This window comes from Biomphalaria glabrata, chromosome 12, assembly GCF_947242115.1.
Source record: "Biomphalaria glabrata chromosome 12, xgBioGlab47.1, whole genome shotgun sequence".
Taxonomy (NCBI): Eukaryota; Metazoa; Mollusca; class Gastropoda; family Planorbidae; genus Biomphalaria; species Biomphalaria glabrata.
Genome location: NC_074722.1, coordinates 26,362,353 through 26,380,040, shown reverse-complemented (window position 1 = coordinate 26,380,040; position 17,688 = coordinate 26,362,353). Strand labels below are relative to the sequence as shown.

The 17,688-nt window shown below is 31.9% G+C and overlaps 1 protein-coding gene across 1 annotated transcript; it reads left to right on the top strand.

Moving 5' to 3' along the window:
* The first annotated feature begins 31 nt into the window (after nt 1–31).
* Nucleotides 32–17,623, top strand: LOC106053673 (RUS family member 1-like). Its single transcript, XM_013209270.2, has 15 exons — nt 32–166; nt 1,224–1,382; nt 2,848–2,925; nt 3,156–3,270; nt 3,353–3,398; nt 4,246–4,278; nt 5,093–5,198; nt 5,357–5,458; nt 10,344–10,414; nt 10,613–10,797; nt 11,082–11,139; nt 11,322–11,398; nt 11,666–11,775; nt 12,037–12,109; nt 12,980–17,623. Exons 2-15 carry the CDS (start codon nt 1,233–1,235, stop codon nt 13,150–13,152), a joined length of 1,377 nt encoding a protein of 458 aa, XP_013064724.2. The 5' UTR covers nt 32–166; nt 1,224–1,232; the 3' UTR covers nt 13,153–17,623.
* The last annotated feature ends 65 nt before the right edge of the window (nt 17,624–17,688 follow it).

Sequence of the window (17,688 nt, the reverse complement as noted above, 5' to 3'; positions counted from 1 at the left end):
CAAAATTAAATGTTTTCATTTCCACGTTTCCTGTACACTTGGTGTACTACGAAAAAAGAAACAACTAACCCTAACCCTATTAGATCTATATCTAGATTCTAGATATACCATTATATAGATTTAGATATATGTAGTCTGGATATAGAATCTAGATCTATCATTCTATGTAAGACTTTGATCTCGATTTAGCTCTACAGTGACAGGGGCGTAGCTAGAAATTTTTAATTTGCCCGGGGGGGGGCTTGACCTCTTAGTCTTAGTCTCACTTACTAACTTGACTTAGTCTTTGTCTCTGCATTTTCATGATTTTGCTTAATATTTAAAGTGACATTTGGGGCCCTGGGGGATTTTCATATTCTCCCCACACACACACACCCTAGCTACTCCACTGTACAGTCAATTCGTCATTTATTTGTGTGACTTGTGTCTTGTCTGATAATGATAAAATGATTTGTTATAATTAGACTATAATAATCATGATTAGACTTAGATTTATCTATATCTAGAGTCTTAGACTTGCAAGTTTTTCCAACCCAATCATCATGGACAAAGTTGGGCTGATAGTTCCAGAACCAGAAATGGTGTGCAGACTTCATCAGACAGCTTGGCCATGTTCTTGAGCTTGACTCTGACCATCATGTTCCCTGACAACAAAGAGTCTGGTAGTGGAATGCTTCCTCGCCACCCTAGTGAGATTTCTGACACTGGAGATAATAAATAAATGTAAATGTCTAAAATCTCACCTTGCTTCAGGAAACTCTTGCTTTACTTTGATAGTGACCTGCAGAGCAGACTTCCCAACTCTCGAACTAGAGAAAGACCTCCTTCCCTCTAAAAAATAAAGTTGTTTTTTCCATACCTACCCATCTCATTAGTGACACTGTCACACTCACCCATTCTCATCAGTAGTCATACCTCCTTCAAAATTGCCAGTGCTTTTTTATTATTGTGTGCTTTTATTTTTGCAGCTTTCATAGTCAGCCATAGAATTCAGCAAAAGATTTAGCTAAGAAAGCTAACTAGATCATTTATTGATGTGTAGCTGCTGAAAATCTTATGGTTGCTTTTGTTTTAATTTTGGTACACCAGTGATTCCTATGTCTATGTTCATTGTATTTCTCTAAGAATAACATCTATAGCTTAGATTTAATGTTTTGATATGATTTGCTAATTGTTAACATAGCTTTTTTTTAAATAGAAATTTGATATTCTCTTATAAATAGTAAAATAAAATGGCAGAAGCTTCAACAGGAAGATTGGTCTGTCAAGAACGCTTTGGTTGCACCTCACGAAAGTATGATTATATTCTCAAAGATGATGAGAACAGATTAAAGCAAATTGATACATCTGTCAAGCACAGCTCTATAACCCATTTATTTAAGGTGATTATTTTAAAGACAACCTGCTTTCTGGGTACTTCTGTGGTGCTTCAGTTGAGAAATGTTTATCTTTTATAGTATCCAAAATTAAAGTTTGATGACCAGTTAATTGATTTATTTTTATAAAGAAAAAAACATAGCATCTTATCTTATATAATACAGATAAAATAAGATGCTATGTTTTTTTCTTTAGCATGGGCTCCAACAGCTAAAAGTATCTGGCCACATATTCCCAAGGTAGTGAGCTAGTATTGTCAGCAGTAAACAATGCACCAATGAGTTTTGTGTTCTCTAAATGCTGTAAAAAATTTTTGCTACAGGTCAGTCTAGTGGGTGGAGTGATGTTTGTTACGGGTCAGTTTAATGGGTGAAGTCTTTAGCACTTAACAGTATCAATGGTATTAAACCTTATCTGGCCCAAACTATATTTGTATGGCATTCCTTGCTTCAAGAACATCTCTTCATTTTTTGAAGCAAATCTTACTTAGCCTTTTTTTTTTTGCAGTTTATTATATTGATTTAATGAATAAAGATCTAGGGTATATTTTGCCCTCTATGCTTTTCAGTCTGCACCATTCTTTTACCATACAATGCTTCTGATTGGCTGTCATATAAGAGTACATCAGTAAATAGTGTAAAGGAAGAAGGGATTGTTTTGTGGTACTGCATATGGAATAACTTTCACATTCACATAGGTCTCACCAGCCATGAGGAGACACAAAACCCCAGTGCAAAGTCCTCAGCCCCCTGGATGATAAAAGTGATATATATATATATATATTTATTTTAAAGGAGCGTAGCTTTTTAACCAAAGGGTGAGAAGTTCAAATCCTTGTGGGGATTTTGAACTTTATAATTTCTAAGATGTACCTGAGCCCAGCCAACTCTAATCGCTGGCTACCTGACATTAGTTATGGAAAAGTAACATCAGTTGGTCATAATACTAACATCCTGTCAACTGTTTTCTTTAAAAATAGATAAGCTTAATATCATAGACTGCAGGGTTTGATAGGAAAACTTCTTTAATATTAATTTTAGTTACCTAGCAGCTGTTATTTAGAGATATCTTAAGAAATACACCCAATCAGAAGCTTTTTTTAAACATACATTAGTAGTGTAGTGAAAAAGTGGTATACTTAATAAATATCTATTTTCTAAGGTTTTTGAAAATATATATATTATCATACAGAAGTTACCATAATCAACTAGCTTATATCCCTGTATTGTTTTTTTTACATGAAATTTAACAAGTCTGAATAAAATGTGGAACATTTATCGTTTTAATACATTTGAACCTTACAGTGCAGAAAATGTGTAGATGTAGCTCATAATCAAAACTGTATGTATGATCTGATAATGTTGTTTATTTGTTATAGGGTTTGTTTTTTGGTGATACAGTGTATATATATTAATATATTGTTTGATATTGTATAAGCTATTTACATGTTGTTGTTGTTTTTTTTAACAGAATGTCTTCCTGCCGCAAGGATATCCAGAGAGTGTAAGTCCAGACTACTTGCGATATCAAATCTGGGATACTATACAGGTAGTGTTGCACTATTCTGGTGTCTTGTATTTAGCTTTAATGATCTGGTTAGAGTTGTTCAGTCGTTTGTGCTGTTGCTTAGCATTGTTTACTGCAACATAAAACTATTAATATTTGTTTTTTATACTGCTGGTGGTTATTGCTTCCATTATCTTATAATACATTTGTATGTAATTTTATAAATTTTGTTTCATACCATTGTTTCTTTTCTGGCATATTCTTTTCTTCAGGCTTTTGCCAGCAGTATCACTGGAGCCTTGGCTGCCCATGCAGTTTTGAAAGGTGTTGGAGTGGGAGATGAAGAAGCTACAGTTTTGGGCGCTACAATATCCTGGTTGTTGAAAGGTATTTCAGTCCTAAAGATGATAAACTTAGACATAAGTGAGTGGAAACTGTAAGATTTATAAACTTCCTTGTTTATTTCCAGATGGAACTGGAATGGTTGGTCGTATTCTGTTTGCCTGGGCTAAAGGGTATGTACTTTTTTAGATTTCAATTTATAATTGAAGGAGAGTAATGAAAAACAACAAAAGATTTTATAAATAAATATATAGACATACTTAAACATAAATTTCATAGCATGTTATGATAAAATATATATTACTTAGACAAAACTGTCATAACATGTTATGATAACGTATATATATTACTTATATAACATAGTATATATGCATGTTTTATCAATCAGTATCATAAAGTGTTTTATCAATCAATATCATAAAGTGAACAGCAAATTTTTCTAAAGTTACTTGACCTAATAGTCCTAGCGCATGTACATTAAAGAAATCAGCTAAATATGAAGAAAGTTAAAAGTTGCATAAGCTACCATATGACCTGTCTCAAAATATAAATACAATGCAATTCTATCATCCAGTCTTTTAAAAAGCCTATCTGGTGTTTCTTTCATTTTTTTATTTGAATCAGGTCTTCTTCAATCTTCCCATATATAACTTTTTAATTGTTCCACCACATTTTTTAAAGCATCAACTCATATCATACATTACCAACAAACAAAAAAATCAAAATATACCCAGGATGTATTGTTTTTTAGTCTATGTATTAACCTTTTGGATATTATTTAGCTACATAGTATGCTTTACAGACAAAAAAAATGAGATTATCAGAATTAATGATAAAGCATACATTTCTACATACACTTATGAAACATATTTGTTGAATTTTTATTTTAAAAAATTACTTTCTTAAGATCTATATTTGCTCATTTTTTCTGAAACAAAAATTGTTGATGGTTGAAAAAAAAATGTTGTTTACATCCATAATTTTTTATTGGTGAGTTTTCTTTTGTTTTTTTTTCTTTAGAAATGGACTTGACTGTGATGCAAAGAGATGGAGGTAACCTTCATACTTAAACATTTGACATTGTTTTATTTAATTTAATTTTTAAAGTTATCATTTAACATTTGGTGTGGGGTTTACTAGAATTGATGTGGGGATGAGTCTACAAGAGTTGATGTTAGGTTGGGTCTACTAGATTTGATGTGGCATTGGATCTGCTAGAGTTGATGTGGCGTTGGGTCTGCTAGAGTTGATGTAGGGTTGGGGCTACTAGAGTTGATGTGGGGGTTTCCAGAAGAATTGAAGAAATTAACTGTAAATAAAATAAATGAGAAATGGATGAGCTCTCATCCAAATCACAAGAAAGATGACGCTTACTATAAGCTATCTCGACAAGACCAACGTCTAATCTTTCGACTCAGGACCGGACACAACAGAATGCGACAGCACATGTACCGGAAGCTCAAAATTGGAACCAGTGAAATTAGCCCATGTGGAGTATCACCAGAGAATGCCGACCACATCCTCCAAAACTGCTCTCTTTACCAAGAGGCCCATATAAGACACTGGCCCCAAAACACCCCAATAGAAAGAAAACTATATGGAGAGCTCCCTGATTTGGAAACCACTGCGCAGTTCATTTCATGTATTGGTCTAGTCTTATGAACGCTCCAACATAACAATGAGAATGAAGAAGAAGAAGATGTGGGGTTGGGGCTACTAGAGTTGATCTGGGGTTGAGGCTACTAGAGTTTATGTGGGGTTGGGGCTGCTAGAGTTTATATGGGGTTAGCTAGAATAATTTTGAACTAATTTTTTTTTTAATTGTTTTCTCAATGTAAACACTGCTCACGTCTACATTTTCAATCAGGCTGTTTGCTGATGTGCTCAATGACACTGCCATATTTATGGACATTTTAGCTCCTAGTTTTCGAGGTTACTTCACTCTTATTGTTTGCACTTCTGGTGTCTGCAGGGTAGATGCCTTTTTTTTTTATCTTGTTAATATTACTTTAATGAAAGGTGTGTTTACTTTTGCATGATTTAAATTATATTTAATTTGTCCATTTTGTGTTTTATTTTGTCAAATTTATAACAAAAACCAGATCAATGTTTTGACATTTTTTACCTTTAGAGTATCGTGGGAGTGGCTGGTGGTGCTACACGGGCTGCTCTGACTCAGCACCAGGCTCGTCGCAACAACATGGCCGATGTATCTGCCAAAGATGGCAGTCAGGTTAGACAATAGTTTGTTAATAGTAAAATCTTTATTAAATATATTTTAATATATATTTAACAATAAGTTAATTTCCCCTTTCAGTATTTGCAATTTATGGGACAGATGATGAATAGATAATGCTTAGATTAAATAATTAATATTATAATTGGATATTTTATTAAAATATAATTGCAATTAACATTTTTATGATAAATTAGCATGATTGTTATTGATGGTCAATGACTTGTAACACCAAACTGCTGGTAGGCAACTAAACCACTGCAGGCATATTATATTTTAATTTGTAAAACTTTAAATAACTTGAACAATACTATAGTTACGAGCAGATGAGACTCTTAATTATTCACCAACAGACTCATCTATAATAAGTTATGGAGGCTTTAATCTTGGCTAACAAACAATACTATGTCAATAACAACTTCATTTGCATTACTCCATTTTTAGATTCTTCTTTTCTAACCCTTTCAACATGCATTGGCACCATTTCACATTCACACTTGTTTGACAAGTTCAATGTATATCCAAACATATTAGTTAACAATTTGAAATTCTAACTTCTCAAAAACATGTACTAAGAAACACAAGAATCTTAACAAAGTACATATTAATTATACCAACAACATATACATTCTCATCTTATGCCTGTACAAAACACCCTCATTCCAGCTGCAATCAAATAGTTAACAAACCAAGTCTATCCTGCTCTATACATGTCCTAACCCCAACAACATGACCCTGCATATATTTAACTCACCACACTCATAATACCACAGATTTAAACCCAATCTACTTCTTAGTATCATCAGGCCTATATAATGATTCCCTTTCTTTAGGTATTTCTACCACACCATTTCGATAATTTTCTTACAAATATAATTTTAATAGGATAATTATAATCAAACAAAATCAAAAACAAAATAAAATACATTGTACAAAATCTACATATCTTTTTCTCCTACTTCTACTCTTTCACATTTCCTATCTAGCCTTAACAAAACTTCTATAATGTAGTAGCCTTAACATTTGCAACAATGATATCCAATTCATTACAAATATATTTGTTCAGTGTAGATTAGAACAATAATTAGTATTCATTATCACCACCATTCCTAATCATATTTATATAATTCTAACATTATTTACATGCAATCCTTTCCATTTCCCTCCTTTGCAGTGATCTCCCATTGTGATCCCACTACAGAATGGTCTAGCAGCACTAGCCGTACTGTTTTCTAGCCTGCTAATAACCCTTTCTTTTCTTGTAGACGCCTCTCCACTATTGTACTGTTGACACTGTCTCATAGTATGTCCCCTTTTCCCACAGTTAAAGCATAAGATGTATGGATTAATTGTATGTGGGTTTATACCATACCCCTGATTGTCTTACTATATTTTGATTCTGACCCATTCCAATTGCATTTCTTTCTACCTTATCTGTTACTTCTATCTTCTCCTGCTCTCTGCTACCCGTGTCATCTGATTGATGGAATTCTGTCGTCTTCCACATCCCCCTTTCTACCTCGCGTAGACTTTATCCCATAATATTTCTTCCAATTCTCTATCTCCATATCTGAACACATTTTCACCCCATGAATGTTCCCAATAATTAAATGTATCTCACCCTGTTCTACAACACAAGCTTCCACTGTCCCCATAAAATATGGTGTGTCAATACTAACTCTAGCAATTGGTAATTGTATAACTTCCAGTTAAACATAACACACTTCCTAGATTCGCCTGTATATTCATAATCTTCCACTAATTTCTTATTCACTCCAATAATAGTGCTCCCTTTGTCCCTATTGGTCTTGGCTGTCTTGTCTTATCTTATCTTATATAATACAGACGTTACTTCAAAAAAGAAGATGATTACGTCCTACGCGTCATGCATTTAGTCATGCATATTAACCAATGACTTAAATTCTGCCAAGTCACTGGTTTTCCTGGCTAGCTCAGGCAACCCATTCCATGCTCTAATAGCACTAGGGAAGAAGGAGTATTTGTACAAATTTGTCCTAGCATATGGGACGAGGAATGTGCCTTTATCTTTGTGTCTTTCAGAGTATTTTATTAAATTTTGTTTTTGTATTTGAAGATTATGGTTCAGTGTTTTATGTATTATTGCTACTTTACTTTTGAGCCTTCTGTCCTGAAGGCTTTCTAAATTTAGTGATTTTACTAAAGGTGTTACTCTAGTCAAATGTGAATATTCGTTTGTTATGAATCGCACTGCTCTATTTTGTGTCTGTTCTAGTTTCTTAATGTTTTCTTGAGTTGAGGGGTCCCAAACAGAGGATGCATATTCTATTATTGGCCTAACCAAGGTTAAATAACATTTTAGTTTTATGTTCTTATTTGATTTATAGAAATTTCTTTTAATAAATCCTAATGCTTTGTTTGATTTTTTTGTAGTTTCATCAATATGTGGATTCCATGACAGTTTTTCATTTATTATAACACCTAGGTATTTTGCGTTTTTAGTCTGTGTTACTGGTTTGCCATGAATAAGATAAGTGGAATTAATTTGTTTTAGTTTTTTTGTTACTCTTAACAACTGACATTTTTCTGGGTGGAAAGACATGCTCCAATTTGATTCCCATTTCTGTAATTCATCTAATTCTCTTTGTAAAATATCTGTGTCTTGTGTTGTTTTTATTGTTCTATATATTATGCAATCGTCTGCAAATAATCTGACTTTTGTTCCTGAAGTAATGCAATTTGGTAAATCATTTATGTAAATTAAAAATAGTAGTGGACCCAAGACTGTTCCTTGAGGTACACCTGAGTTTACTGTTATCGGTGTTGATTTAGAGCCATTTATTATTACAGTTTGTTCTCTCCCTATCAGAAAGTCTTTAATCCACAGATGCAGTGGACCATTAATGCCGAAATATTTTAATTTTTTAAGCAAACTATGGTGGTGAACTTTGTCAAAAGCCTTAGAAAAATCTAGTAAGATAGCATCTATTTGTTCACTATTATCTAAACCTTTTGAAAAATCATCAATTAGTTCCCTATAAATGTCTGAAAAACCTCCAATGTTCCAGTATCAGATGACAATGATAAACCTTGTTCTACTCCATCTTTCTCCCAGTCCTTTCTTTCCTGTCTGTTTCCTTGATATCGTCCATTAAAGTTATATTGTTTTTCATATGTACTACATCTATTATGCCTATCCTGTGTCTCCCTTGTTCTGTGAAAGTTATTCTGTGTCTCACATGTTCTGTTAAAGGCAACTATTTCTTCTATATCACTGCCTCTAGATAATTTCTTCTTGGGATGTGCCTCTTTATAAGCCCTTATCAGTCTTACTATGTCTTTCGGTTTCCTCTCCAACAGAAATATTTTTAATTCCTCCTGACACTGATAAATTACTTTGTCCATCATGAGAAATGTCTTAAGACTGTCAAAGTTCTTTTCTACCTCAGCTGTCTCTATCCAGTTATCGAAATGGCTACTGATTCTGTCCAGAAATGTCTGCGGGTCATCCTCTGGTTCTATCTCACAATTAACAAACTGTTGATAATAGAAAGCCTCTGTTTTCCCAAAAGTTGGAAGTTGCTGTTTCACAACATTGTAGTTACCCTGGTTCATATATATTATTGAAGGTACCTTGCTGTAAATGATCTAGACAATAAGAATGTCCATTTGTCTTCAGGGTATTCCAGTTCTCTCATTTCTATTTTGACTTCTTCAGAAAAATGTCAATGTCCATTTTGTCTTCGTTGAATATCAAATCTTTATATTTCGCCAGTTTATTCCCTGTAGTGTCACTCTTTCTTTTATCCTTGATCTATTTTCAACTTTTTCTCCGCCGTCTCCTTTTCCAAAGCCAATCTCTCTCTTTCAATAGCAACTAATTCGCTTTTCTTTTCCTTTTTTAATTGCAATTAATTTGTTTTTCTTTTCCTTTTCAATTGCAATCTTTTCATTTTCTCTTTTTTCCTTCATAGCTAATTGATCACTTTCTCTTTTGTCCTCCATTTCTAATCTCTCCTTTTCTTTTCTCTTTCCTTGGCTAATCTCTCCCACTCTATCAACCTTTCTTTAACATATTTCCTTAGTTCCGATCCTTCAAGATCCAACAACCTCCCCTCTTCCTTCAATGCTGCTACCTCAGCCCTGCCCACCTTTGTCTATTACCAATAGTGGAATAGTATCCTGTAGCTAGGTCTAGACTTTTATATCTGTACTATCTGTTGACAGGAGATCAACTATGTACAGAGGAATGCGTGGGTTTTACCTTTATGTTGAGCGCCACTTGTTACGAGCAGATGAGACTCTTAATTATTCACCAACAGACTTATCTATAATAGGTTATGAAGACTTTAATCTTGGCTAACAAACAATACTATGTCAATAACAACTTCGTTTACATTACTCCATTTTTAGATTCTTCTTTTTCTAACCCTTTCAACATGCATTCGCACCATTTCACATTCACACTATGCTTCGCACGTAACAACTATATATAACTTTAATTACATCAAAAAATCTGTTAAAACACACATACACAAACAAAACATAAATATGTATAATTTTTTTTTTAATGTACATATATAATGGGGGCTTACACATTTTGCACCGAAATGTCCCACCCCACAATGTCCTGCTTTGTGGGCAGAATATGGCACACTGGTTGTAGTTTGTGTGCATCACTGCCCTATAAAAACGTATAAACAAATATAACCTTATTTTGACTAAAGTTAATCCACCCTCTTTGTTGGATGCCATATATTGTGTACAATTCTCAATTTCCCATTATTGGTTACAGTTTTTTTTTGTGTAAAGACAAGTTGAGTAGTGATGATAGGAGATGTTATATGCTTCAACTATTAATCTTCTGTCCACTTCTACACTCTCTCTATCTTTCCTCTTCCAGGAGACTTTGGTTAATTTAGCAGCTCTGCTTTGTAACCTCATGTTGCTTCCCCTTGTGAGTGGTCAACAAATGTAAGTTGTCATAAGAAAATGATTCTAGACAAGTAAAAACTAATTACTCTTGACATGCATAAACTTTTATAGATTTAGATTTTTTAGAGAATTTTTTGACTAGAAGTTTTCTATGCACATACTTCAACTTAAAACTAATTTTCCTTGGAAAACCTGTTGATTGATCCTCTGTTTACTATTGCACTCAATCCCCAACAGTGTCATCTGGCTTTTATTCTTCTTGTTTACACTGCTTCATCTGTTTGCCAACTACAAGGCTGTGAGATCTGTTTGTATGGAGACACTGAACCAAGCCAGACTTCACTACATTGTCAACAATTATTTGTTAAAGGAACAGGTCTTAGATGTGGCTACTGTCAACAAAATGGAGCCGGTGCTCTTTCGTAAGCTTATCTATGAAACAATTGTTGTAATATTTATTTATTTATTTTTTTTTACAGTTCATACATTTTTTGTTACAATCATTTCAGTTCTCTAAATGTAATCACAAACATTTCTTCTAAAACATTTGATAACCACCATTTAAATTAACTTCTTTTCATTTCAATATAGAAAATTTAGAATCCTTAGAATGACTATTATTGCCCTCACTTGTGTAAAATGTAAAATAAGACTATTGTGTTGATATGTTAGTTCAATTAGTTGTTGTTTTTGTTTGTTTGTTTAGCTGTTAAACGACCTTTAAACCTCAGACTTGGAGTTTCTGTAGGAGAAGTGACAAAGAGGTAAGCATTTTTCTTGGTCCTCATTTTAGTTTTCTTTATACAGAGATTTTCTTAGAAATATATTGAATTGTTTTAAGAGAACTGACCTGGTCAAATAAATGTGTAGAGATTTAATAAAACTAAACATAATGATATTTGAACTAATTATTTCTTTTTTTTTTTTTCCTTGTAATTCCAAACAGCATATCTTTCAATTCCTTGATGGATGTTTATGAAAGAAGTATGACTGGCTACATTCTGGCCCTTGACTTCAGCAGAAGTAAAACAATTTTCTCTTTTTAGAACTGTGTTGAAGTTTGTTTTTTTTTTTTGTTTTTTTAGTCATATTTTTTTAAAAAAGAAGTATGTTTTTATATTAAGTCTAATGGCAAAGAAATTCATCAACAATAACAATTTTATACACATGGGCAATGACTAATTTTACTACATAAAGTCTGTAGCTAATATAATTTTTATAATAAAAAGTTTGCTTACGCTAACATAAATGTCACTCACATTATATGTCAGATTTGACTCTTCTTTGTAGAGAACATCAATATTGTACTGTCCCAGTCATCTGATATGCTCGATCAAATCCAGGCCTGTTTCCATGCAGAATTGTTGAATTTTATCATTGAGCAGAACAAAAAGGGGCAGGTAAACATGATTTTGTTTTGAAACAGTTAGTTGCTTTTTAGTTGTTTGTTTGTTTTTTATTTGTAAGTTTGTCAAAATATTTTTACACAAATTTTCCTCTGTTGCAAATTTCTTAAAAGTGGATGAAAATTTAGCTTAATCAATCTTAATTTGATGAGGTTTGAGCTTAATGGTTTGTTGTTTTTTGTTTTTTTTATTATTTCCACTTGTATCATGCTGTATTTTTGTTTGAAATAATGGAAGCATACCTGTGTTTTTTAGGAACTGAGTCCAAAATTAAAACACTTGGGAAAGTTGGTTGCTGAAACTCAACAGACAAAAGTTGTGGACGAAGGTTAGTTTATATTATTTTTTGTTTCTTTATTATGATTTTAAGTTGTCTTGTGAAAACTTTTTATGTTTTATCTGATGCACTCACTAGTTTATTAATGCTTAATTGGATATGATTTCTTGAAGATCTGTTAAAATCTTGTTGAAGACTTAATTCTACTGTAGATTTGTAAAGGTTCAACCTTTTTTATCCTTATTGATATTGGCAGAACCTTTACTGGGCTCAATAGATGTACTTAGAAACACTACGATAATATATACTAATTAATGTATCAATATAAACTTATTGAACCACGAAAACTCCAACTATCCAGGAAATAACAAGTTTAATAACTGTAGAATAAACATAGAAACCCTTGCCTTCTTCGACTACCATAGAACAACTAACTCTAGTCATCCATAAAACTCCTCTTCTCATAAAACAAACTCAAAACATTCAGTCCACATCATGTAGAATTAAGTAACGTCTGTATTATATAAGATAAGATATGTGTAAACTGTTCCCATTCATATCCTTGGAATATATAAACAAAGGGATTTAACTCTTTCATACCCAAATAACAACAAAGGAACAATGCATTCAGTCTTGCCCTGAATGCTAAAGACACAAGTATCAAAATATTCTCATATACCAAGAGAGTTTGTCATAGTTTGGGCCAGTGCCTCATTAAGACTTTGTTAAGGTCAAGAAAGAAAACATGGCTTGAACAAGTATATGATCAAATTGTGTGTGTGTGTGTGTGGCTATATATTATGTGCTCTTTTAAATACTTAATTATACTTATATATGATTATAAAATTGATGTCCATGACAGAGGGTGATGAAGTCTTTCTTTTTGTACTTATATTATTCTTTCTATACTTCTGATAACAGAGATGATGAAGTCTGTGTTAGCCACATCCTTACACTTTGTGGAGAGCTGGATTTCTCCTTTGACTAAAGATCTCCACAACAAAGGGTGGATCACTGAGATAGCACTCCTTGGAGCCAATGAATGGAGGGCATTGTGGGATTATGAGGAACTCATCAGCAAGAAGTCCAATTAAACAACAGTCACTTGACATGTTACAACAGTTTCTTCTAGTCTTCTCTTGTTATGCTGCCAAAAAAAAACAGTTAAAATTTTTTATGCACAAAAATCAGAGTTTGTCTATTGGCTTTCTCAATCTAACAGGATATTTGAAAATAGGAATAAAACAAATGGACCTCTATATTTATATAATAGATACAAAGGTGCCATATAATGATATGATTATAATTATTAGTCAATGAAAAGGGATGAACTCATTAGTAATAATAATAATCTTTATTGTCCTTAAGGAAATTTGTCTTACAATTTGTGCATTACACCAAACAAAACATTCTTACTATTAAAAAGCAAAATTAAGTGCCATTTACTTATAAAACATAACAATAAATTAATTCTTATTAGTTAAAAAAGAAACGATTGTTAAAAATTAATTCTAAATCATAACAAATGTTTCATATGTATAAATGTGTATCATTGTTATCTACTATTATCTCCCTTTCAAAAAGTATTTGAAATGTGTTAAAACAAAACAGAATTAAGTTTAACTTCATATAAAAATCTAAAGGAGTTTAACTTCTAGTTTTACTATTTTATGTTTAAAAAAAATAAATTAGTTTCTTGTTTAATGTACTGGAGAATATCTATATTATATTATAGTTTACATTATCTCTACTTATTGAGAAAAGTTGTTTCTGTTATTTTGGGTAAGCCATGACAGTATTTCAACACTTCCAGTTTGTTTGAATGTATTCAGTTTTTGTTTCACCTCACAAAAAGTGCAGATTTTGTTTTAAAATGATGCAAAGCAGAAATGTTTTGAATTGATGTTAGCTTACAAGGGGAGATAGCTCCTGCACTTGTTCTCTTGCAGTGTTAATCCCTGTAATGTTGTTTGTTTCCCCTGCAGTGTGCAATAACTTGTGTGATACTAGCCTCAACCCCATCACAATGTGTGAGTGATGCAATTTTTGTAAAATAATTAACCAAGTTAAATTCTGCTGTCATTCAATGAATCTCATTTACTGAAGCTACATCATAAAGGTATATCTCAGTAGATAGAGTTTTACAAGAAAAAAGCAGTAGAATTCAACAAAAACTAATTGTCCTCCAGTTTAGTGTTCATATTTTTATAATGTAGAAAAGCATATATTACTACTTTGACCCTTTAAGAGGGTGGGCTTGTTTTTGCATTTACTTTTGACATCCCTTTTGTATAGACTTCTTATTGTTGATCTAGGTCAGTGTAAGTTGGGTTGTTGTTTTTTTTATCAATCACTACCAATATTACTTATTTTAGATCTTGTCTCTATTGGATTTTTAAGGCAGACAAATTTCTTCTTTAGTTTAAAGTCTTCATGTTGCTTTGTTTTGTTTTTTAATGTGTAAAAACTGTTATTTTGTGTAATTTCATACAAGAAATCTATTTTTCTTCCCCTAATCTTAAGGGTGTTTGCTATAGACCAGTTACTTTCTGTTCAAATTAAACATTTTTTTTCTTTTATCAAATTTTCAGTGCCTTCAAATATATTTTTATACATAAGTGACTGCATACAATGAATTTAATGGTGATGGGGAGGGGGTTGATTTGTGAATTGGCCAAGGTCTTGTAATATGTGAGTTGGCTTAAGGTCACATAGTTAGTTACATATGGTGGTCTGGGTACCCAACTAGTTGCATCATATTAAATGTGGCTCCATCATGCTACAATTTTCTCCAATACTTTTACCAAATGATTACTTGTTACATCATGTGTTAAGCATTAAACATCTTATTTGGAGCCAGCATTATCCGAAACTTTTTGTCTGGGGTCAAGGTTGTAAAAAAAAAACCTTACATTTTCATATATTGATATAAATTAACTACATATAATTATTATTATAATGAAATAATAATAGTTGTTAATGTAATCAACATTATCGTATGTGTGTAATATGTAGACAATAATAATCCTATTTATACATTTTTATTGTCATGTAATTATACTTATCTTAAACGAAGTCTCTTTTAGTTTGATATTTAGACAACTATAATATAATCTCATCGTATTTATATATTAGCATAGTTAAGTAATTAACCACATCTGAAATAGAATCAGGCTCAAAAACTTAGACTGGATTTTTTCCTTTTTTGTCTTTTTAATAGTAAAAAAAATATTGCATTTTGTATTTCTGTCTGATTCAGTTTATTGTATTTGAGTGTAACTAAAAATGTTTAAATTTGTATCAGTTTCTATAAGCTTTCTAATGGAATTTCTGTTTTAATTATTTTGTTTTATGTTTTTTTTTCTAGTATGCATGTGGGGACACATGATGTAATTCTTACTTAGTCAAAATTGTGTAATTTGTCTTGCCAGGTCATCCGTCCTATTTATGTCAAAGGTTGAGTTCAACCTTCTTGTTGTGAAGTGATTTGTCTACTAATTAGTTCTGTCAGAGCACATTTGATAACTGTCCAAAAATCATAATTTCATGTGATCTCCATCACCTAGACTTACCTTTTAAATAGACAGTTTATATTAGAAACAAACAACTCAAGTATTGGGAGAAAGAAAAAAAAGTATTTTTTTATTTATTTGTAGTGAACGCACAAATTTATTTTACGAGTGTTTTATTTTTATTTGGACCCAAGTTTTGTTTTATTTTCTCAGAGGGATCTGTGCTGTTAGTCTTTTTTTTTTTAACCTTGTCATTCCAAACTGATTTTTTTTTACATTTTTAATTTTCCAAACACTTCAACATGCCTGTTTGGATTGATGTAAATAAAATAAAAAATGTTCTCCATATTGATAAAGAGAATATTGGTTTTTGTTGTTTTTTTTTGTTTGTTTGTTAAAATTTTTCCATCAAAATGTATATGGTAAGAAATCAACTACTCTCAAAATTAAATGAACTATATTCTGAAAAAGTTCTGATCAATTTCATTTGAATTTTTTAAATATTTTTTTTTAATAAGTCGTATCTTTTTGTATCAAATTTATAGGACAGACTAAATTGTTTAGTTTATCCAAAGTTTAAAAAAAAAGATCAGCCCTACCATTAATGAGATCAAACTTATTTCAGTTATAAATCCATCAGCTAACAATGAATGCATTCAATTGATGTCCTAGTACTAGATAATGCAATTCATGTTTAGTAGCATTCATTCTTGGGTGGTTAAAATTTTCAAACCTTTAAGCTAACTTCTATCAGAGTTTGAGATTAGGAGGGATGACTAGTTTTCAAGAACAAGTTTGGTTATCTACCATTAAAAATGTTTACCAAAAATTATTGTGACATTCTTAACAAAAACTACATTCTTATACATTATTTGAAATTCATTGATAACCTTTTGTAGACATCTATTTTTTATGCTTTTTTTTTTATATTTCATTTTGTCAAATATAGTCTATCTACATCAATTTTTTTGGGTTTTTTTTTAGATTATATTCTGGGGAACAACAAACTCCTGTTGTTTTCAGTTGCACCACTAGATATTTTCTTAATTGTTTTATTTCATTAGATTTTATTCTATCAAATGTACATTCATAGTAAATTCTTTAAGCCACACCTATTTTATTTGATCAGATCTGTCAAGGAAGAGAATGATACTAAATGCAGACTCTCCATTGGTATTGTCTTAATGCCAACTATAAAACGATGTAACATTTTATTTTTCTGCACAAATTCAGCCATTCCCTCTGAGTGCGTCCATTAAATTTGGAGTGATGTTTGCTGTGGATACTTTTGTTTTGTTGCACTTTCCAGAAGATGTCTAAAATGTTTGACTGTCTACCAATAGTCAATATAATACCACTATATCAATAAAGACATTTCCCCAAAAGTGTCATAGTGTTGGTTTTATGTAAATTTCTTGAGCTACTTTAGACTTTATTATTAAATGAAGCATTAGCATTCTAGTTCATGTTTTTTCTTTGAAATGGTATTTACTATGGAAAAAAAACATAATATTCAATAACAGTACAAGTAAGTAAAGTTCCCTTTTTCAGACCTTGCAATCTACAGGGCAGATGATGTAAAGGTCATCTGTTACCCAGGGTTAATGAGGTTTTCATGTGGCCAACACAATGACCAACTGCCTTTATTTTTCCCTGCTAATGTCAGATATCCAATATAGCTGTGTGGACTCAGAGGCGCCTTTAAAATCCCAATATTAAAAAACCCATTCTTCAGCAGAATTCGAACCCAGCACAAGTATGTGATAGTTAATATGAGAGATGGTAAAGAAAATTCCATCATGAATGTGTTCCATCTTCACACTTTTCAATAATACACTTAAATGTATGTATTGGCCTCCGTCAGTCGTAGAACGACTATGGTTCATCTCAGAAGTGAGATGAAAGCCTGGGCATACACTTAAATATAAAAGTGAAAACCTGAAGGCTGCTTCCAATTGAGAAATATTTTTTTTAATCAAAGGTGATGTTAAAAATTGTTATTCTTAATGTTCATTGTTCATCTTGAAACCAGAATAAACCTTGCTCAGTTCAATGACTTGGATGTTGTATTAACTAAATAGAAGTGAATTACAAAGTTTTTCTTTGATCACCAATAAT

What these genes read in the sequence shown, in the direction of transcription:
- LOC106053673 (XM_013209270.2), top strand. Translation starts at nt 1,233, where the DNA reads ATGGCAGAAGCTTCAACAGGAAGATTGGTCTGTCAAGAACGCTTTGGT. An exon ending in CTATAACCCATTTATTTAAG is followed by an intron (nt 1,383 to 2,847) that starts GTGATTATTTTA and finishes TTTTTTTAACAG; the next exon opens with AATGTCTTCCTGCCGCAAGG. An exon ending in AATATCCTGGTTGTTGAAAG is followed by an intron (nt 3,271 to 3,352) that starts GTATTTCAGTCC and finishes GTTTATTTCCAG; the next exon opens with ATGGAACTGGAATGGTTGGT.